Source organism: Pseudopipra pipra, chromosome 2, assembly GCF_036250125.1.
Source record: "Pseudopipra pipra isolate bDixPip1 chromosome 2, bDixPip1.hap1, whole genome shotgun sequence".
Classification (NCBI taxonomy): Eukaryota; Metazoa; Chordata; class Aves; order Passeriformes; family Pipridae; genus Pseudopipra; species Pseudopipra pipra.
Window position 1 is genome coordinate 80,846,070 of NC_087550.1, and position 23,667 is coordinate 80,869,736.

Consider the following 23,667-nt stretch of genomic DNA (forward strand, 5'->3'; position numbering starts at 1 on the left):
ATCTGCTCGAGGGTATGAAGGCTCTACAGACAGACCTGGACAGACTCAGTCAATGGGCAAAGGACAGCTCCATGAGGTTCAATAAGGTGAAGTGCTAGGTCCTGTACTTGGGTTGCAGCAATGCCAGGCAGTGCTACAGGCTGGGGGAGTGGCTTGAGAGCTGTTTGGAAGAAAGGGACTTTGGGGTGCTGGTTGACAGCCGGCTCAATATGAGCCAGTAGTGTGACTAGGTGGCCAAGAAGGCCAATGGCATCTTAGTCTGTATCAAGAATAGCGCGGCTAGGACTATGGAAGCGATCATCCTCTTGTACTCAACAGTGGTGAAGCCTCATCTTGAGTACTGCATTCTGTTTTGGGCCTCTCACTTTAAAAAGGACATTGAGGTGCTGAAACATGTCCTCAAAGGGTAACAAGGCTCATGAAAGGTCTGAAAAATATGTCTTATGAGGAATAACTGAAGGAGCTGTTTAGTCTTGAGAAGAGGAGGTTCGGGGGGCACCCATCACTCTCTGCAACTACCTGAGAGGAGGTTTTAGTGAGGTGGAGGCCAACCTCTAGGTTGTCCAGGGAGGTGGTGGAGTCACCACCCTTCGAGGTGTTTAAGACATTGTCTGGACCTGGTGCTGGGTGATGTGGTTTAGTTGTTTAGGACTTATAGTGATAGTGCTGAGTTGACAGGTGGACTTGATGATCTTGAAGGTTTCTTCCAACCTTGATGAATCTATGATTATATGATTCCATATGTTTCTACTTCTTGGTTACTCTGTTCTCATTTGGTTTATAAGGTGAACCTTTCACCCTGCTGTTTCGACGCTCGCCTGTCGCTACAGGACTTTTTGCATGTGGGTAAAGCCTTCGAGCCTGCGCAATGGATTTTTAGGTGAGATGAAGTATGTGTGGAACTGAACCCACCCTTTAATCCTGAGGTTCATCTGCCAGGGCCAAGTGAGCTTGGACATTGGCAGCGAGGTCCTCAGGACGTAGGTTTGATTAGAGTGGCCTTCTCTTAGATGGATGGTCTTACGGGGCTAAGCGAGCTCAATCTGCCCGGGTTTGGGATTAGAGTTGTCCTTCTCCTAGGATGACTGCCAGAAGGCTAAGGAGCTCATCCTGCCCAAGAATGTAGTGTATCTGGTCCTATGGTTTTGACCTGTCTGGCATGAGCGACCCTACCGAAGGCATGTACCATCGCCAGCATAGCTCGTAACCACACAGGGGCACACAGGCTACGTTCCTGTTAGAACGGTTTGGGCAAGTCTTTCATTTCCTGCTTTACTATCACCTATTTATATACAATCATAAGGAGAAAGGTGAACCATATGAACTTGGTTTTGTATACTGCATTTTTCACTTAAATTTTCAGGTGTTGTCCTTTAGTACAAGAACTGTAGGGGCTGTAAGTAAAGCTGTACTCTGAACCCTGAGGGCCAATGGGCAAGCTAACTCTGGCCTATCTCAAATCCAAGATATTCTTTATCTTCTCATTAGGAAACATGAACGACTTTTAGTTCTGAATGTTTGCTGCCCTCAAGAGGAGAACTTTAAAAAATACTTATTTCATTACCTTACTCATTAAAAACAATGACTAAGGGGTGTTGTTTTTAGGTTTCCCAAAAAAGAAACACATTCCAGCCATTATGTTTCCAGATCTCTATGTTGTTGAAGGGTTTGCAGTCTGAAACACTTAGCTTTAGACTTATTCATATTTTTAAATCAGATACAAATTAAAAACACATACTAAATAGCTATCACATCACCACTGTCAACATATCATTTCAAATGGAGACTAAATACATATTTTGAAGACAGTTCTGTGTAAGGTTACTAAATAGACAAGCCTCATCAGGTTCAGGAGGTCCCCTGAGCTGAAAATAGTAGAAGTTTAGATTATTCACAAATATTTATGCTTGACCAGATCTTGCTTCTGCCTTGGTGTCTGCTAATGGGCTCTACTGGGAAGCAGGATGTTGGATCAGATGGAGCCATTAGCCCCTCTTATGTTCTCAAATATAGCCTGTAATTATTAGGTAAATAACCTAGGACATGCCTCTGAGGAGTCCAGCGTCCTCATTATCTCCTGCAAGGAGCTCTGCAGCTCTTCCTCCTGGATGCAATCAAAAACTTTTCAGGAGATTCTTGGTGACTTTTTCTTTTAGTGAAATTCTACTAATGGATCTACAAATTTCTTTGAAATTCTTGTTTAGCCACATCTTTGTCTTTCCGAGAAAACTGAAGAGTAACAACAAAAAAAAAATGGAATTAGAGAAAAACTTAAGAAAAGCAAATTAAAAAAAATAATAATAATTTTAGTATTTAAGCTCAAAAACAATCTAAAACAAATTTTAAAAATAAATAGTTTGAGTATTTAAGCTCAAAAACAATCTAAATAGTTTCAGATGTCATTCACGTCTTGTTCTGTGAAATACTTTTCTTAGCTGCCAGATGTTCTTTTAGCCTTGTGCTGCTCAAGAAATTATGTTAATGGCTCGTATACCACACATAGCACAGAGAGTGTGCCTGTGATACTTGTTAGCTGATGGGGATCTCAACAGAAAACATTGTACCAGATCTCTGCACCTGCATATAAAACACTGGAGGCTGAGACAACAGTAACGTAAAAGTCAAGAACAGCATAAGTTATTCTGTTCTTTGTCACCCACTGGAAAATAGAAAACAAAAGGCCATACCTTGTAATTTTTGCCTTTGTATCCTTTTCTCTTGGCAGTCCATGCTGTCATATAACTGTCTCTGACCCTGAAGAGAGATAGCAATATCCCCACTGAGGGCTGCTAATGTGTTCAAGTAGTCATTAAAAAAAAATTAGGGAAATTACTTGCCAAACAAAAAGTGTTGCTACATGTTGTAACTACTTAGTATGAGGTTTGTTGCTGCCTCTGTTTTAAAACAGAGGTAAACTCTCACTGAATATTTGTGCCACTGCATCATGTACAGCAACAAAGGAAGATTCATGAGAGGCATATAGAGATCACTGTCTTCAAGGAAAGAGCTGCTCCCATTTGGAGAAATTTCTCACAGAAGACACCCCTTACATTAAAGGAAATTCACAGTATCTTCTCTTACTTTGGTGCAGATTTCTTTGTCTTTTATTTCAGGATATGCTGGTCCTTAAAGCATATTCCTTAATCCTGACTACTGGAATCCAATAACTGCTGATCATTTCCTATTCGAGTAAGCCAAAGAAAGATACTTGGTGTTCAAATTTGTCCTTTAGAGACAAGAATTAGACCTTTAGATCTCAAATGGTGTCTCCATGATAGTGCAGGCTCAGGATAAAAAAAAAAAAAAAATGACAAAAATATGGTAAAAATGCTTACAGGAAAATCTGGAAATATTTCTAGTTGCCTTATTGCATAGTTTCTAAGAAAGCATAATTTCAAATGCCTCATATATTTACTTCCAAATGCATAAAGCATTTCTCATACAGAAGCTCCTGAATTCCATTTTAGGGAATATCTACATATTTCATATATGTATACAGACATATAGCACATTTTTCAGCCTTTCTAAAGTGGGGCTTTAGAGTTTAAACAGATACAGGAAATCTTGTGAAACATCCTGTATGGATGCAGCTTACACTGCATCATTTGCAGCTTACCTTACAATGCATCATAAAGAAGCATTACTTGTTGTGCTTAAACTTATATTAGTGCGTTGGTTTTGGCTGGGGTATAATTAATTTTCTTCCTAGTAGCTGGTATGGGGCTGTATTTCGGATTTGTGCAGAATGATAGTGATAACATAGGGTGTTATCTATATTACTTCTGAGTGGTTGTTACACAGAGTCAAGCATTTCTTTTTTGGGGGGTTGTCTTGTGCAGGCTTAGAAGTTTGACTTGATGATCCTTGTGAATTCCTTCCAGCTCAGGAGATTCTGTGATTCTATAAGGCCTCTCACCCCATCCCACCAGTGAGCAGGCTAGGGATGCACAAACAGTTGGGAGGGGACACAGCCAGGACAGCTGACCTCAGTTGACCAGAGGGACATCCCATACTGTATTGTGTCATTCTCAGCATATAAAGCTGGGGGAAGAAGGAGGAAGTGGGGCATGTTTGGATTGGTGGTATTTGTTTTCCCAAGCCCCTGTTACACGTGATGTAGCCCGACTTTCCTTGGGACTGCTGAACACCTGCCTGCTCATAGGAAGTAGTAAATTAATTTCTTGGTTTTCTTTGCTTGTGTCTGTGGCTTCTGCTTTACCTATTAAACTGTCTTTTTGTCAACCCACAAGTGTTCTCAGCCTTACCCTTCTGATCCTTTCCCTGATCCCAGTGGGGAGTGAGCTAGTGTCTGTCTGTGGCTTAGCTGTCAGCCGGGGTTAAACAATGACAGAAGTGTATCTGCATTCATAAATTGAAAAAGAAACAAAGTTGCAGTGTCTTATAAAATTCAACTAATTAAAAGCCTAAAACCGCCAAACTGACTTTGATGTAACAGAGTAACACTTGCAATACCAACTGCCATGGCAATCACCCTATTAGCAATAGTATTCCTGAGACTGCAAAAATGTTAAACAAAAATCAGTGTGAAACCACATGGAGGAAGAAGATTATATCTATGCTAAACAAAACCAATTTTGGTCGTTTATATTTATTATCTCATAGATTGTTCTCCTGCACTCCCGTGTTCATTTGCACCAAAATGTGTGTCCCAGTGATCTGGCCAATTTCACTTATACATGATGCAGGGACAAGGGACATCAGCTATCAACTCCTAGTTAAATCTCTTGAATTCCTCCTGATGACAATGGGGTTAGACATAGGTTTGATTTACTTTGTGAGTTAGTCACTATGGCATGAATTTATGCTTCAGAATCTAGCTTAAAGGTTCTTCTTCCATACACTTTTTGGTAGGTTGCTACCCACGAACTGTGTATCCTCATTTGGGCATCCTTCTGGCTACAGTCTTGCTGCCATCCTCCTGTTAGCAGAATTCAATCTTCTACTTAAAGTATCATCATGCTATGGCCCCGCAAGCACTCAGGCCTTCAGGTCTTTCTGTAAACAATGCATTCCTTTGTGATCACCCCTTTGATGTTAACTGTGTCCTTGGTTATCAGTATATGATGTTCTTTAATCTTGTTCGATATTGTTTCTTTTGGTGCTTTTACATACATACAATTCCATCCATAATTCCTTCTATTAATCTTTGTGTTTCTATCACAAGTCTCTGCAAGTTACACAAGGCCAAGCCTGGGAAAAAGGCTGAACTCAAGCTTCAGAAAAAAACATGAAAAATGAGTGTGCATGCTCAGCTCTAGAAAAAAACAAGTATGTATTTATATTCAGCAATTTCTTTGCTCATTTCTGCAGTATACTTAAAGAAGACCCTTCAAGCCTTCTTGCATCTGTCCTCTGCTGATGAAGGCATGGCTATCTCAGTTTTATTTCAGCTAAAGAAACAGTTCATGGTGGACACATTTCATGAATCCTTCTCCTTCTGTGTTATACCATTGCAAACCTCAGCTGTAAGTTAGAGAATTACATTTCTCTCGTTCCTTTAAATGTCTGACTCATCTCTCCTATGTGGGGCAAAAAATGCATGTATAATTTTCTTAGAGAAGATAAGATTCAAGAAAGTCACTCTGCAATTTTAACACAGCCTCCATTGATTTGGGTGATTCTTAGTTAGGAAATCAGAGAAGGAACGCTCCCTATAGGGTCAACTGCCAGCTGTGTTGAAGGCCTGTGGTGGCACTTGAGGCTCTTATGATTGGGGATGTATCAGAGCCAAATACTCTCTGAGCAGGTTCTTTGAGATGTTCCACATGAGGAGGGCTTCATGTTTAATACCAAATTTCCTTATTTGTAGATATCTGATATTGCACAGGATTTTGATTTAGCAGAGTGATACAGTAATGTATTAAAATCACAAGAGCAATATAGCAATTGCAATACATAGTTCTGTCACAATACAAACCTGATTACTACTACCAGTCCTTGTATGCTCACTGTCATGACACTGGGCATCCCAGGCTCCAGAAAGGAGTACATGAGTTGAAACCATCTGAAGTGAGTTGCTCTTTTCAAAGTTAAAGGTCACCCTCAACAACCTTTGTGCTGAGATTAGTTCAGCTTTCCTTATGATAATTGGAGGTCATTCTTTATATTCTTCCCTGGGTTTATCATTCTTGCCCTTTTCCTCTGAGCCTTCTTTCATTGTAGGTGTTTGTTGTCACAGTGTACATTTCTTTATTTCTTTTTATATCAAAAAAAAGCAAACTTGAAAAACGTTCATTACAACGAAGATAAAAAGTGAGTATGGCATTTTGTTTTGTGCCTCTTTCTCAAGGAAATATGTTTTTAAGAAGCAACCCTACTAATAATTTTGCCACAGAAGACCACTAAATGTTTGAGGTTCAACTGGTACTGAAATGCAGCCTCAGCTTTTTGCTGAGGTCAGAGTCTTGCTAAATGAACCCTACCTTCTTAAAATTTCAGGACTAATAATTTCGTTGAGCAGTATTCCTGAGAAAGGGTTTAAAGCAATATATGAACAGCTCTCCATATGGATATATTTTCAGACAATTTCAGACAAGTTTGTAAATGAAAATACATCCTCAAACCATTAACTGGGCCCCAAAAGTCTGACAGAGAACAACAAGAGTTCATTAGTTTTAGCTGCTGCTGAATCTGACAGACATCCATGATTATGATGGAAAGTAATGCCAGCTGTTGTCCACTAATGATCTCATCATGTTACATGTATGCAATGAACTTCTTATTTTATATTTATCAAGGGAAGAATGTGGCAAATTGACCCATCAGAATAAATACCTTCACAAAGGCAAAGCTGAGGACACATTGTCCACAAAAGAAGTTTTGTTATCAAAACTACAAGATGGGTATATGTTTGTCTCTGTGTGAAGAAAGTGTCAAACTGCTCACTCTGTGGGTTTGATATCTTTGTCCATGCTGAACTGTTCTCTAGTAATCAAAGAAAAAAGAACTAGGACTGAGCCTTCTCTGAAAATCTTTATTAAATAGATCCACCAAAAAGACACACACAGGCTTGTAGCTATCCTGGCCCTTTGTCTCAGTACACTGCCTGGTAAACAAAACCCAAATCCTGTAAAGCCAGCTTCCCTGACAGAGTGTGTTGCAGATAACATGCAGTGGCCAAGGTTCCCCATGCAGTGCCTTAATCCCGTGGTCTGCTTGATTGTGGAGTGCTGTGCTGGACAATCTCCACTCTGCACCAACACAAGCATGGAAGAGGTGGTAGAGGACCCTGTCTCACGTAACAGGTCCCAACTGCTTTTGTGGGATAGCTTTCAGCCACATTTATTTCTTTATCTGTTCCATCATGAAGCCACACCAGCACAAGTGATTGGAAAGCAGAATGAGTGAATGGCCAAGGATCAGGCTGGGAGGCAGTGAGAAACTGCTTCTTCTGGAGGACTTGTGTTGTTTTACACTTACATGGGAATAACAAGACCCAATGTGAAGGGAATGGAGACAGAAGCCAATCGCAGGAATTAAGTACATCTTGACTTCCACTTCATTAAAGGATCATCTAACCCCATTAAGTCCTAGGAGTTAGACACTGTAGTTAACCCTCTCTCCTAAAGGGGGAGTAAGGAGGAGTCTCTACTGAGCACCTCGGTAATTAATGAATTCACTCAGAACACTGAAATACCTGCCTGTAATTTGATCAAACACCTCCTCTCCCTGAATAACTGACAGGCTCATTCCTCCTCTCCACATGTTGCAACTGAGGTAGGGTTGAAACAAGACATGAGTGGGCGAAATCTGCAACATAGTGACTAAGGTAATTGCTTACAACTGAAATTTAAAGAGTTCATGCTCAACCCTAATTGATACGTTGTATAGAGTAATTTAACCTTAATTAGAGAAAGAATGAAAATCCCAGTATTTCTCCATCCATGTCAATGCCTGCACTAGTAAGATATTAGGTCATGTTGTTTCGGGTTCACTTTGGGATGTTTCCATGCAAAACAAAAGACCTGACTCAGAGAGAACCCTGCAGCAGCAAGAGCTTTTAGTTTGCAAAAAGATGCGTGCTCAGACAGAAAAGAAATTTGTAGCCCAGCATCTGACTTCTGGGTGTAACATCAGGCAGAAAATGCAGCAAGTATCCTCAGCCTTCTTATCTGCAGTGCATCAGGCTAGAGGTGAAGTCAATGGTGGTCGTTGGCCATCTCCACAACCTGACAGGCCTAACACATGAGCAATGTGAAGAACTAATCAGGACTGTCAAGACTGGAGCAGCTTTGCCAGGTCTCAGATTCAGACCTAGAAACACATCCATTCGGGGAGTATTCAGAGCTGAATCTGGGTGGGGTATCATATGCCCATGGAAATCTATGAACATTTAGATGTTCATAGAATCATAAAATGGTTTGGGTTGAAAGACATCTTAAAAGGTCATCTAGTTCAATCCCCTTGCAGTGGGCATGGACGTCTTCAGCGATATTTGGTTGCTCAGAGCTAGTCCAACCTGACCTTCAGTGTTTCCAGGGATGTGGCATCCTCCACCGCCCTGGACAATTTGTTACAGTGTTTCACTACCCTCATTGTAAAACAAAATTCTGCTTATATCTAGTCTGAATCTACCCTTAGTAGTCCTATTCCTGCAGGTCCTTCTAAAAATCTGTCCCCAGGCTGCCTGTGGAAGTGGTTAAGTCAGCATCCCCGGAGGTATTTAAACAGATGTAGACGTGGTGCTTGGGGGCATGGTTCAGTGGAGTAGTTGGCAGTGTCAGTCCAACTGGTAACCTAGAAAACTAAACATAAGAAATCTGAGAAGCTCAGAATTAAATGTAAAATTCCCAAATTCTCAGTACAGTCAGATCTGCAAAGGCCCAGTAAGATGCACAACCTTGACATTAACCCTGTGTCCTAACACTGCAGTTGTATTCATACAATTAACACGATAGTTATGCTTTAAAGGTGGTCACTGAAATCAGGTTTTTTTCTTCTCTGGTATTGCTCAATGTCTGTTAAAAGGTGTTTGGCACACCTTCCACAAAGCCTGATTTTTCCTGAAGAACCTGCCCTGCTACTTAGCAGTGCACATCACTGAGTTATACACACCTGTATAATTAAGGTACCCGCTAATTAGATGAGTTGTTTGTGGTATAACTGAGACCAAGGCAAAAGAACAGAGCAGAAATTGTCAGGGTTAGTAGTAAATGTCTCCAATGTAATAAATGTTCATTGAATAGGATATTAAACATTTTGAGAATTTGATGTAGTTTAGTGTCTCAAAGTCTACTAGGGATAGGATATATTAGACTTGCACTGATTTCAATGTGCTGCCAGAAATAGAAGCCTCTCCCATTGAGATGCACTCACAGTGATACACAAAAAGAAAACTCAAGTCAAATGGGCTGTGAATTACATATTAAACAAGTGAATAACCACCCTGTCAGAATAATTCTCTCCACTGAGGTAAGATCAGTCAAGGTTTTATGTAATTACAAAAAAGAGCCTGAATATGGCTGTCAGACACCAGCAGTATTCTAACACAGTCAAGCACATGGTACTTAGACATCAAAATGTGAAATTTTGACTTATGATTGAAAATCAAAGTGGGAAGCAGATTTAATTATACACTAAGTATATACGGTACAGCTTTGGCTTTTTTTAATAATATGTATTTTTATAGCAGTGCTCTTCAGATTTATTTTAGTATTTGCATAAAAATCCTGTAGATCTCTAAAGCCATTGATGAGCTGGAAGACAATGCTGAAGGAGGTTTACAAAATGGGAAAAATACATAAAGTACCACTATTTGTTAGCAACCCTCCCCCTACTGCTAAGAAAGAACAAATGCTAGCTCTATTCCAGTGAAGATTAATGTCCGACAAACATTAATGAGACCCATGAAACAAACAAAAAAATTACAGAGGTAGAAAAATTCCCAAAAGTCAAAATCCCCTTTGCTTTACAGTGAATATGTTAATGCAGCCAAACTCAACCTTTTTCTCCCATGGTGACTCTCTGAATAGAAACTAGCCTGAAGAAAGCAAAGTGATACCCTAGAAACCAACCAGTTTTACACTCATTACCAGTTAAAATGGCTAAAGAGTCACATGTCTGACACTACAAATAAGCTATCTTTTCCAAAGAAGTTCTGTGTATATTTGGTTTCAGATACTCCACAGTTCAGAGGTTTTTTTGCAAATTTACATGAGAGCATGAAAGCTAGAAAAATACCTTTAAAATGTCTGTTCAAAGTTGAGATTTTCCCTTAACAGCTTCACCAAAAAATTTATTTGGAGCCCTCTACAGTCTTTAGGTAGCCTTTTTGGTTTGGGTTGTTGTTTTTTTTCCTTAGGTTGTCTTTTCGGGTTTCTTTTTCATTGTTGGTTTTGTTTTTTGTTTTGTTTATTCTTCTCTTTGCTCAACTGTTGCCCAAGTACCCAACTGCTGCGCAACACATTATAGAGATTGTGCCAATCCACAGCAATGGACACATCGTGCTCCTGCTGGCACTGCCACCGCAGGACCTGCTTTAATCACAGACAATGAATCAGCAGAAGAAAAAAGAAAAAAGGAAAAAATCATTAAGTAAATGTTTGCACATTGGTTCATTGAGTAGAGGAGGCTCGAAGGTGACCTTATCACTCTCTACCTGAAAGGAGGTTATAACCAAGTAGGAGTCCGCCTCTCTTCCCAGGCAACCAGCGGCAAGATGAGAGGACACGGCCTCCAGCTGTGCCAGAGGAGGTTTAGGCTGGACATTAGGAGCAATTTTTTCACAGAAAGGGTGATTAGATCTTGGAATGGGCTGCCCAGGGAGGTGGGGGAGTCACCGTTCCTGGAGGTGTTAAAGGGAAGACTGGACGCGGCACTCAGACTAGTTGGCACGGTGGTGTTCGGTCCTGAGTTGCACTCGATGATCTCAGGTCTTTTCCAGCCTAATCGATTCTGTGGTTCTGTTGCCGATGCGGAGGACCACGCGCACCCCCGCGCTGCAGCACTGCCGGTCCCCCCGGATGGGCCCGCGGCCGGACCGCGGCGCTGAGGCGAGGCCGCCCTCTCTCCCCGCGGGCGGGGCCGCCCGAAGGTGCCCCCGGCTCCCCCCGGCTCCCGCCGCCTCCCGACGTGGCCGCCGCAGCCCCCCGCGCCCAGCGCGTGGAGCGCGTCCCTTCTCCGATTGGCTGCCCCCACCACCAGGCCCCGCCCGCCTCGGCGCCCTATTGGTCGGTTTCAGCCCCGGCGCTCCTCGCTCCGCAGGCTGCAAGAGGGTGCGCGTCCCCGCGGGCGACCCCGCGCATGCGCGTTCCCGCCGTGGCCTCTCCTAGGCTCTCCCCCCGCCCCGCTCACGCCGGCCCCGCGCCCCTGTCTCGCGCCATGGCGGCCGCCGCCGAGGAGCCGTTCCCGTTCCACGGGCTCCTGCCCAAGAAGGAGACAGGCGCCGCGGCCTTTCTCGCCCGCTTCCCCGACTTCGACGGGCGGGGGGTGTTGCTGGCCGTGCTGGACACCGGCGTGGACCCCGGGGCGCCGGGCATGCAGGTAGCGCGGGGCGGCCCTGTGTCACGGCCGCGGCCCTCGGGCAGCGCCCGGGCCCCGCCGGGTCGGCCCTGCCGCGGGGACGGGGGCGAGAGCGGGGGCCCGAGGCGGCGGCGGCGAGAGCGGGGGAGGCCCCTGAGGGGCTGTCCCAGGGACTGCCGTCCCGCGGAGTTGTCCCAGTGTGTTCGTTCCTGGTTCCCGCTCGGCAGCTGGTGCGGGAGGGCGGGGAGATGCCGGATCCGGGAGGTCCGCACCGGGCACTCCGGGTGCTGCTGTGGGGATCCTCCTAAGCCGTCCGCAGGCGTTTTATGGTATTTAAATCTCCTCGGCTGCCGCCTCTCACGCAGAGCTCGTTATAAAGGAACGTTTTGTGTTTTTGTGTTGTTAGCGCTACTTCGGCAGTGGGTGACTCGGGACTACACACGGCCGCTTAGGGCTTTTACATGAAAAGCGTATTTGTGGCATTTTGCATACCAGTCTTTGAGAGTGTATTTTTCGTGCGTTGTATTGCAATAACAGTCTGTATCAGATTCGATTCTGCCAGCTTTTTTTGAGTGTGCCAGCTTTGTATGTCAGATCGCACAACGATTACCATTATTATCTCCATCTCGGTTTTGTAAATTTCTCTGTGCGTGGCTTCAATTTGGGCATTTCTCAGCACTTCTCTCTTTTAACTCTTGTCTCTTAACATTTCTGTATCGTGTAAGTTTGCATGTGGCCTTTTGTGTCACTACTGTTTCTTATTTCTTGTCAACATGTTTTCTCTGAGTTGTAGCAAAAGAGGCCTTGAAGAAAGATTCAGAGTTGAATGCAACTCATTTGGATATTGCATCCTTTATTTTTTTGACTAAGTAGAGATTGTATTGGTTTCTGCCCTTTCTGTGGTGCAGATTTAACTCCTAAGTGACCTCATTCAGGGACTTGACCCTGGCAGATCATTAGTTACGTGTTCGGAAATGACTCCTTATAGGATTCAGTTAAGCAAAGGGATGAGTGAAGAGGACAGGTAGGGTGGAAGGAGGAACTGAGCAGCTGTAACTTCGATGGATTTAAGTTGAAATGAAGATGGTACTTTTGGCAAGAAGTTGTGGGTAAGTGGAATACTAATTGGGAAGCTTAATGAAAGTTAGCCAAAAAGCGAGCAAGATAGTACCATGGGCAGAGCAGAAAGTAATAAAGACAATTGGGAAAATGTGAATGTCAGTTGGATGACATGCATAGTTCTGAAGTTTCATATATAAAAGCAAAAAACTCTAAATTTTTAGAGGTTATAAATGAGGAGTAGACAGCACCAACAACAAAAACACCAACAACGTGAGTTTATGGACAGCAGTGGGAAGCTTTGTTCTGAGGTAGGTGACCCAAAGTTCATAAGGGATGCTTATGAACCATCATGATCTCAGTGCTGACCATATCAGTTTTCTTCAGCCTGTTTCTTTTATATGCAGAATAAAATTTCAAGTAGTTAAGTAAAAAATTTGTCAGGAACTTTGGAGGGGGGCTGGAATTCATGTTGCAATGAGTGAGTTTGCAGGGGCGTTAGAGAAATGTGTAAAAAAACTTGTATTCTCTGTCCATGCTTCCCAGTTAATACCTGGTTTAAGCCACTTGCTGAACTACAGACTGGGGAGGCTCATTGCACAGGGAATTGCAAAGGAGATATAGCCTGCACACAGCCTGTAGAATAGCTTTGTAGGTGTTTATTCAGCAAGAGGATGTCCTCACTCTCTGGAGTATTGGGCAGTTTACATTTTGCCTCCATGCAATACATCAGTGTCTTGGGCACAGGCAGTGAGACAACATAGCTGTACTGCAAGAAGTAGCTTCTAAACTTGGGACAATTTTTGGATTTTTTTTTTTTGCACCCTTGTCCTTTCTGCTGCTGCTTTTTCTTACTGTCAGTTCTTGGCCTGGCATGGAGTTAATCTATGAGAGTTGAATCAGTTGCTTAGAGGGAAGAGAAGACATGTTTAGCAAGGTTTATGGGTATTACAACTTTGAGTTCAGGTTAATGACAATAATGATTACAGGCCAAAATGAGCTACCCTGTTTTGAATATAGTGGGGTTTTTAGTCAAAACAAAACAGTTCATTTCTTTTCTGCTCCCTAGTGTTTCATTCCTGGGTAGGTTTCCTTTTTGTGTTGATTCTATGATTTGGTTTGTAAACACTGATACCAGAGTTTGTCCCCTTTACAAGGGACGAAAAGATTTGGGGACAGAGTTAAACAGAGAAATACCATAATGTTTATATTCTTCCCTGGATAATTGCTGCTATAGAGACAATAGTTATCAGGCTTAAAAAACCTTCTTTTTTCTATTCACTGACCACAACCTTTTGTGGTCAGTGCCCTCTAGGGAACTTCTTTCACGTTATCTTTTATTGTTTTATGCTTCACCTGTTGATGCCAACTCTTAAGTTCAGTTTGTCTGATTCTTCAATGCTGGTTTTTGCCCTTTCAGCCCTTCTTGGTAGAATCCATTTCCTGTTGCTGTCTACCAAGTCATGACTTGTAATTCCTTCGTAAGGCACAATGACTGATGAAATTTTAGGTGGGCAGATAAGGTGCACTTAATGGAGTGTTGTGGTTGTATATGTATTGTCTTTGTTCAACCCCAACCTGTCTGTTCCCTGTTCCTGTTGTGAATTCTTATGTTTCATGATAGATAAGTCATTCATCTGCTTCTTGCAAATTTATTTATTTTGTGGACTGCCTGCTGGAATTATTATTTACTACAGTTAACTTGTACTTTTGTATGACAACCTTTTAGCAGTAGCAGCTAGTTTGGTTTTACTTGCTTTTCAGCACTGAGTTGCTTGAAAATTATTTTATTTGTAATAACGATGACCAGCTGTCCCATGACCCAAGTGCTGAAAAATTTGTTCATCTCTTGTTGCTACAGTAGCTGTCTGTTGGAGTCAGTAACATTGTATGGGCTGGCAAAAACATGCTCAGTGCATCTGGCTTTCCCTTTTCAATTGGGATTGTCACAGATACTGGTGCTTCTCTATTTCTGTTATACTGATCAGTTGCCAGGATTATGCAGATAGATTATTTTTAGTGTGCTCAATTTATCAATTTATTTGTTTTGCAAAATTGGAGCTAACGTGTAAGTAGGTTTTTCAAACTTCAAGCAGAAATGTATAAACAGGAAAGTAATTTTGAGTTTTGAGGTACTAGAATATTATTTGTTTTTCAAATGGCTATAGGCAAGCCATGATAATAAAGGTAGGATTGAGAGGGATTTTATAAATACAATATAAAATATTTTTAATTGTATAAGAGTTCTTAATTTTTTTAATTTTAATCCAAAAGGTACTAAAATATACCTTCTATCCGTAATCAGTTCATTAGTTCAGGATTCTGTTCACATAAGGGAATTGATCAAGCTTACATGATTATTTTTGTATTATTATCGTTTTTCCTCAGAATTACAAGACTTGAAAAGCAAAACAGAGCTGAACTCTGAGTTAGACTGCAGCATTACTGCTGGTGGCAGTGTGCCGAACAGCAGTTCGGGTCAGCAGAAGCAGCCGTATCAGTTACTTGCGCTAAAGGACCGTGAACCTGTCTGAATTGCTGCTTTTAGGAATTGAACCTTGGACCATGTGAAACTCTCGAGTTTCTTGTGTCTGACTGGGAGACTTTAATTTGTTGGTTCTAACTGTACAAACTCACATGCATGTGCAGACCTGCTGGGACTCAGCTACAAGGCAAAGAGCCACGTAGCGTAGGACTTGCATGTTGTCTGTCTGGCTAGAAAACAACTTCTAAAACTACTCAACCATAAATCTATGTTCTGGCCACCTGTTGCTGTATAACTTGCCTACTTCAACCAAGTCACCTTGAATTACCTTTCATTCTTGTACTTTGATCACTGAATAGTTCATTTTGAGTAAAGGCATATTGAAAAATGTCCAGTGCTGCTAATCTCAGTTTTGGCTTGCAGTCCCTTTATTGTTGGAGCAGCTCTTAACTTTTCTGTGAGTTTAGACTGACATTTGAAGGCATTAACTACAAATGCTAGAAAATAGTATTGGTTTAGTGCCTACGCGCTGTTCCCCAAGTAAATTTTCACTACTGTGTAACTGTTGTTCAGTGGATGTTTTACCAGGTTAACATGCTTTAATGATTTTCTTAAGTGAACGTGAATTTCTATGAACAGAATAGCAGTGTTGGTTTCTATAGTGGAAGTTCTTCCTTAATAAGACTCTTCAAAAACCATATTTGTTTCTGGGAAATGAAATTGATGTTCTTTTTATGGTTGCTATGGGTTTGGAATTTTTTGTTTAGTTTTGGTTTTTTGTTTTTGTTTGTTTGTTTGTTTTTAGTTGTTTAAGCCTGGTTTTGTTGGGGTATTGCTTGTTATTTTTCTGGGTTTGGTTTTTTTGGTTGTTGTTGAGTTTTGGGGGATTGGGTTATATGGAGTTTGTTTTGGCTTTTGTTTGGGGTTTGAGTTTTCTTTTAAACCATGAGAATTTGAGACCATGGAAGTATTGTCCTTATTTGTTGAGGTGTGATAAAAGCCTGACCCTTGTTATTTTGGCAGCAACAGAAAGACTTTTATGAAACAGCTTGAACGTGTTGTTAACTTCCAGCAGCTGAATCCACAATTGCAGAGCACGATTGGAACAAAACAACCTGTCATATATGTTACACCTAGCATAAAAATTACTAATAGAGAATAAAGGCAACAATACCAAATATTTAAATGACAGAAAACAGCAAATGTGGCTGCTTTTCTGAATAAGAATTTTTTTTCACTTTCAGTGTAGTTATTGTATAGGAGATGTTGGGAAGATTTTTTTTTCTTCTTTTTTTTAAAAAATCGGTCTTTAATGTAGGACTAGAAGAATATGTGCATATGATCAATTCATACAATCATGTAATGGTTTGGGTTGGAAAGGACCTTGAAAGGCCAACTAGTCCAACCCCCCTGCAATGAGCAGGGACATCTTCAACTAGATCAGGTTGCTTAGAGCCCTGTCCAACCTGACTTTGAATGTTTCCAGGTATGAGACATCCACCACCTCTCTGGGCAACCTGTTCCAGTATTTCACCACCCTCATAGTAAAAAATTTCTTCCTTATATCTAGTCTGAATCTACCCTCCTTTAGTTTAAAGTCATTCCCCCTTGCCCTGTCACTGTCTGTGCCCTCCTAACAAGTTTCTCTCCATTTTTTTAAGGCCCTCTTTAAGTACTGGGAGGCTGCTATAAGATTTTTCCAGAGCCTTCTCTTCTCCAGGCTAAACAACCCCAGCCTGTCCTCATAGCAGAGGTGCTCCATCCCTCTGAATTCATATTGCCCTTCAGGCAAATGCTACTGTATATGGGTATAGTTTATTTGCTGAATAAACTCCTACAGTATCTCCTAGATGAAGAATGTTATTACAAGAAAGTAACTTTGGGTATTTTTGCCAAATGTTAAATGAATAAAAAAATCTTAACTATACTATTGTTAATTGTGTAGGAGGTTCCTCTAGGTGAAAGGGACATTAGAAGGGTTAGTAGTTTCTATTTTGATGTTGTTTAGTTACCCACAACTACTGTAAAGTCCATCAGGGCTAGTTTTGATCTAATTTGAGTAGGCTTTAAATATATGTTCATAAACTCCTCATAGGTAGTCAGCTCTTTTTCTTCTTGCTCTGGTAAAAATACTCCTTATATGAATATTAGGAGTATATAGCCATAGCTACTAACAGTGAAGCAGAATCCTTGAAACAGGAAAAAGGAGATGATGGTAACTTGTGTTCCTTTTAGGTTTAAGGTCAATTAAGAGACTCAAGCTTGTGAGAGCTTGTACTTCACCTTTCATTTTGTTAGTTGTGCACTCATTACTGTAAAATTTGGCCATAATGGGTGGATGGAAGCAACACAGCAAATAATTTGACCACAAATAGTAGTTTTTGCAAATTTAGGCTTGGTTTTAAAGTGAGGCTGCATGTGCTTTGTTGATACAGTGGTTTTACTTGTTTCTCTTCTAAGTCCTTATTAGAAATAAGTGGGTTTGTATAAACCAGAAAGATGAACATGTTGATCTTAGTTCATTTAAAATATAACCAAGTTCAAGTTGGTTTTGTGTCCTTCAGTTAAAGTTTGGTGTCTAAGAAAGTTAGTTGCTATTTTTGATAAGAAAAATGAAAACTTTCCTGGTTTGTGTGCTCAAGGGTAATCAACTACATTTTCAATTCTCTGGTGCTCGTATTTTCAGATTACGACTGATGGGAAACCGAAGATAGTTGATATAATTGACACAACAGGCAGTGGTGATGTAACTACATGTACCATTGTAGAACCTAAAGATGGAGAAATTACTGGTCTTTCTGGAAGAACTTTAAAGGTGAGTGTTTGGTAGTACAGAAACACCATTGAACATCATCTTTTTGATTGCTTAATGACAAATACAGCAGCTATTTTGGTTTCTGCAGAACTTAACTTCCGTTTAATCAGATTTTGTGGTTTAAGCCCAGCCGGCAACCAAGCACCACACAGCCTCTTGCTCAGTCTCCCCCCAGCAGTATGAGGGGAAGAGAATCAGAAGGGTAAAAGTGAGAAAACCGATGGGTTGGGAGGAATTCATTTACCACTTCTCATGGGCAGGCAGGTAAACAGCCATACCCAGGAAAGATGGGCTCCATCATGGATAATGGTGACTTGAGGATATAAATGCCATCACTCTGAACATCTCCCCTTATTTCCCCAGGTTATATGCTGAGCATGACACCATGCAGTGTGGGATACCCTTCTGGTCAATTGGGGTCAGCTATCCTGTCTGAGTCCCCTCCCAACAGCTTGTGCATGGCCAGCCTGCTCATTGGTGGGGTGGGGTGAGAGACAGCCAAAGCCTTGACTCTGCTCAGCAACAGCTAAAACATCCCTGTATTATTAACACTGTGTTCAGCACAGATCCAAACACAGCCTCATACCAGCTACTGTGAAGGAAATCAAACCCAGCCCAACCAAAATCAGCAAACCAGATCCAAAGCTAATACTGGACTTGATCATCTTCATACAGATTGCTTAGTGTTTCTTTTACTTTTCATACGTCTTTCTTTTTAATATTTTCTGTAGCCAAATGGGGGTGTGTACAGTGTTTTGTTGGGTGCTTGATTATAGTTTAATTATTTGTTCAAAACAGTATCTGATATAGCTTTGGAAACTGGCTGAAGAAAACATGCTAACATTCTTTAAAAGTGCTAGTATTTTCCACATTTGCATAAACTACAAGAGGAATTGTGCTAAGCTCATGGTAAATAGTTTTAGAGACTGAAAAATCTGTGACAACTTAGATGTTGGCTCACTGAATTCTCACTATGCATAGAATAGAATGCAGGGTTTTCAGAAAGGACACAATGAGATCTAGTAGAGGTCTTGAGTGCACAGAACTGCTGATGTTGTGACATGTTCTTGATTTCCTAGTTGGATTGATGAGGTGATATGGGGGCATCACATCTTTGAATCTCTCCATACTATCAGCTTTCTTCTTAATTTTGCACAGAAGGTGACTGTAAGGGTGCTCTTTTGCTGTTGTTACTAGGATTAGTGGATCTAATATACGGAATCTAAGTTGCAGCAAGATGTAAAATGAGACATTCAGATGTGTGTCATGACTTCCAACTATAATGCTCCTTCATAGAAGGGTGTGTCTTTTCATTTATAGGACTGTTATTTCCCCAGATGTCTGGTGAATAAGGTCACTGCTGGGGCGTTGCGTTTTAAAAGTAGAGTATCAGGGAAACTGATACTTAAAGATGTTCAATGGCAGTGTCACAGGAACTGATACTGATTCTTTTGGAACTAGATTGAAATTGCCATGTCCTATTGTTGAAACAGTGTGGTAGTTGCTGTCCTGGAGACAGGGAATTAAATTGGCAGTATTTGCAAGTCTGTTCTGCTAAGTTATGTTTTTGTTTGTTTGTTTGCTGGTTTTTTTCTTGGGATTTTTTTGGGTTTTTTATGGTTAGTTAACTTATTTCTGAATATACTTTTCTGTAGATTCCAGCAAACTGGGTAAATCCTTCAGGCAAATATCACATTGGCATAAAAAATGGCTACGATATCTATCCTAAAGCTCTTAAGGAGAGGATTCAGGTAAGGAGGTACCTTTTGTTTTTGGTGTATAGTTGTATTTCACTGTTCTATTTCTTAGTTTTGTTTTTGGAAAACCACAGCATGTGATTTGCTAACACACTTAGGCTGCTAGGCAGCACTTGAGTGCTATTCTCTCACTGATTATTGTTTATTTTTGATATGATCAATTTCCTCTGTGATTTTTTCAGAGCAAGAGCGATTGGCTCAGTAGTCTTCCTCACAGTGCTCCATTGAGACAAAAAGTCTAGAAATTACTGATACTCTTTTTTTTTTTCTGTGTGGCAATTTATGTTTATTTATAATATTGTATGGGACACTTTTAGCCATTGTGTGTCAAATCAGAATTTTCAAATTGTTTTTGAAGATTTCATACTTTGACATGTATTTGCCAATATAGTGAGGAACCTGGTTTTATTTTACAGAAAGAACGCAAGGAAAAGCTCTGGGATCCTGTTCACAGACTGGCTCTAGCAGAGGCCTGTAGGAAACAAGAAGAATTTGATGCTGCTTTTACCTCTCCTTCACAGGTTTGCAGAAGTCTAAATTTATAAACTTGTTGTTTGCAACAATTTGTTACTAGTTGACAGGATTAAAATATTTCATTAGATGAGCAAAGGAAAGATACTTGTGACTATTTTGGTAGATAACTTACCAGTGTATCTTTTGATTAATTTAAAAAGTTTTTATATGGATGATTGTTTGATTTGCTTAGTGCTGTTAACTTTCTAAAGTTGTTGTCAAATATGAAAATGGTATTACTTCAAAAACTTTGTAGGATACTTTTAGTAAGTTTTATTTTTAATTTAATGTGCTATTTTTTGGGCCACCATCTTTGCTTTGTTCAAAGTTGGAATCTTCTAAATATATTCTTTCATTTGTAAACTATGTACTATTTCAGTGAAGTACCAGAAATGCCTCAGGTTACTACTTTATCATTTAACTGTCTTTAAAAAAATAATGGCTTTAAATGGTACAATTGCAGAAATTGGAAATAGTTTTGCATAATTAGCTGAAAATAAACAGTGCACTGTTGAAGGCCATTGAACTTCTAGATGTTTGTGACTTCTAGGATAGTCTAACATTCCTGAAGAAGCAATGGAACAAATATATAGCATCAGAAAGAAATTTAGGATTACCTGTCTTGTAATAATTTTAGAAATACTCTAACTGAAGTTTGGTTGCCTTATTAGGTAAATAAGCTAATAAAGGAAGAACTTCAAAATCAAGTGGAATTGTTGAATTCTTTTGAGAAAAAATACAGTGATCCTGGCCCAGTATATGATTGCTTAGTGTGGAATGATGGTGAGACCTGGAGGTAAATGCCTAAACTTGTCTAAAATGTCTTGTTGTACACATAAAACAACAGCTTGCAATGAAGACTCTTATTAATTTTTAAATCTGCCCCTTTTATAGAGGTTTTAAATATATTTTGCTTTAAAATAATCCTGCTGTATCAATTGAGTTTTTTGACAAAATTCCAATCCCAAATGAAGATGGGGAAGAATAAAATTGAAGACAGCATGATATGAGTGGAAGCTTGTGGGATTTTTTTCTGAAGGAGAATAAAATGGCTTTGAATATCCATTGAGGATAGGGAAAAAAAACACCTGAAACAAAACAGGTGTCTGTGCACAGACTTCAGGCTGTAACATGTCACATTTCTTGACTGATAATGTGCATCATATGAAACAGTGAGTAAGACTTCAAATGTTTGTGTACCAGCCCTGAACAGGTAGCTTTAGTAAAATTTCGTCCCTGAAATTGGATGAATTTTCATATCCTTGTTTTTCAAATGTGGATTTATTTGAATTTAGTAGCTTTTGGCAATCAGTTTATTTAGAGATCTTGTAATTTCTGAGTCTTAAGTGTAAACAACTAGATTTTAAAATAGTGATTTGAAGAAGTAAGATACCATAAACACAGAACCAAACTTCTTGAAGTCTTTGTAGTATGTTGTGCTGGAGGGGGGAGATAACAAAAAGTTTGCAGCAGCTGGAAAATTGTCTTTTTATTTGTTTTTGTCAACAGAGCCTGCATAGATACAAGTGAGAGTGGTGACTTAACTAACTGTACAGTGCTGAGAACCTACAAAGAGGCTCAGGAATATGGATCTTTTGGAACATCTGAGATGTTGAATTATTCTGTGAATATATATGATGATGGAAACCTCCTGTCCATTGTAACAAGTGGAGGTAAATGAAAGTAAACTTAAGAATATTTTGCTGCTGCTTAGATGTCGTGAGAAGCAGCAATTTATATTGGGTCCTGATTCTGATACTTGTGATGGCTTGAGGCCACTGTCTTAATACAGCATTCATTATTATGGCATTTAAGACTGATATTCAGATTTCCTGAACTAAACCTATAATGACAGCTCATTACCAAACTTGCTTACATTTTTCTCTGAAATATTGTTAAATTTGCTTACATAAGCATGTATACATAGAATGTGTGTACTTAGGTACTCCTTAAGATGTTCCTGCATCTTAAGGCCTAAACTAGAGAGAACCTTCTTTCAAAACACCATTTTTGTTTTGTTTGTTAAGTATAGAGGGATGATTGATTTTTAGTTGCTATGCTTTGTGCTTGTATATTTTAAGAATTTAAATAAGATATCCATGAACAAAATGGGTATTGATCTTTCTTTAGGTTTATACAAACTTTTTTTTGTGATGTCAGGGGTTACTATAGTTCTAGCTCCAACTACTCTGAACCCATAGTGGTGTACTCTTTAAATAAGCATGCTTTGGAAGCATCCTGAGTGGTTAGGCTGATATGGATGTATTTGATTTGAAAAATGCTCTTAATTCTTCATGAAACTATCTCAACTACAAAACAACTACAGAAGCAGTTCTGGTTTCTAAATGGTTGGTAGTTTTTCTGAGACATTCCTTTTGTATTACTGTGCAGTTCTATTTTTTTTCCTAATCCTCACTATCCAAGTCATCTCAGATACAGTATTCATAACTTTGAGTAGGAAGCATTGAGCCTTTGAAGTGACTTTTGTCAGTGGGATTAAGTTATACTTCATTTCTCTCTCCCCGCTACCTCCTTTCTCTCCTCAAAAAGCTGTTTGGTTTGTTGAACCTCCTTCAGTTGGCCTCAGCCTGTTGATCCAGCCTGTCCATATCCCTCTATAGAGCCTTCCTATCCTCCAGCAGATCAACACTCCCTCCCAGCTTGTTGCTGGCTGTAAGCTGACTGAGGGTGCCATTGGATCCCCTTGTCCAGATCATCAATAAAATTATGAAACTGGACTGGCCTCACTGAGTCGTGGTGAACACCACTGGTGACTGGCCACTGATTGGATTTATATTGTTATAGCTCAATAAGTGAAAATTAGTTGAGCTGTAGTATATTAAATTGATAGAAATGGAATTCACTAAACATACACACTTTTCATTTGCACAGGAGCACATGGAACACATGTGGCTAGTATTGCAGCTGGATACTTTCCAGAAGAACCAGAAAGAAATGGTGTGGCTCCTGGAGCTCAGATTCTTGCAATCAAGATTGGTGATACGAGACTGAGTACAATGGAAACTGGCACTGGTCTAATAAGAGCTGTGGGTATTTCACCAAATAAATTGTTAATCTCAGCACTGTGATTAAAGTGTAGAATATTGTGAACCTTTCTGCAGGCTTATAGGCTATGTTTTTATGGTTATGCAGTATTTACAACAAAAAACCTAACCAAACACAAAAAAACAACCACAACAACAAAACAACCCACCCACTCAATCCTAAAAAAAACCTGAAAACAACTAAAATGTATTTTAAAGCATATTTTAAGACTAATGTTTTAATATAAAACAAGACTTCTGTTGCACAGAGCACAGAGTTTTTTCAGACTGACAGACTTGCAGTGTGTCTGTCAAGCTTGACACATAGGTGAAGTTACTTGCACGTTTGCTTTAAGTTCTATGTGTTGTGAGTGTATTTTTTATAGTTACTTAGATATTTATAGAAGACTTAAATAAATCTAGAATAGAGACTAGTATCTACCTATGTGGCTGAATTTATGTGAACTTTTTTATTAAAAGTGAGGAAGAATATCATTCCTTTTAATGATGAAA

General features: G+C 40.1%; 1 protein-coding gene and 1 long non-coding RNA gene across 3 annotated transcripts in view; one reads left to right on the plus strand and one right to left on the minus strand.

Annotated features, from left to right (window-relative positions):
* Positions 1–6,974: 6,974 nt before the first annotated feature.
* LOC135409928 (uncharacterized) lies at positions 6,975–11,233 on the minus strand. The gene is made up of 2 exons (XR_010428428.1): positions 10,619–11,233; positions 6,975–10,493 (listed from the first exon to the last, which is right to left on the minus strand). It is a non-coding gene; the product is annotated as an uncharacterized LOC135409928 (long non-coding RNA).
* A 29-nt stretch (positions 11,234–11,262) lies between these two features.
* Positions 11,263–23,667, plus strand: part of TPP2 (tripeptidyl peptidase 2) — a 55,838-nt gene continuing 43,433 nt past the window's right edge. For both annotated transcript variants that reach the window (XM_064646107.1, XM_064646108.1), the window contains exons 1-7: positions 11,263–11,502; positions 17,712–17,840; positions 19,496–19,591; positions 20,014–20,118; positions 20,782–20,906; positions 21,620–21,783; positions 23,003–23,157. In XM_064646107.1, coding sequence (XP_064502177.1) covers positions 11,263–11,502; positions 17,712–17,840; positions 19,496–19,591; positions 20,014–20,118; positions 20,782–20,906; positions 21,620–21,783; positions 23,003–23,157 — 1,014 coding nt within the window. The remainder of the gene's footprint in view (positions 11,503–17,711; positions 17,841–19,495; positions 19,592–20,013; positions 20,119–20,781; positions 20,907–21,619; positions 21,784–23,002; positions 23,158–23,667) is intronic.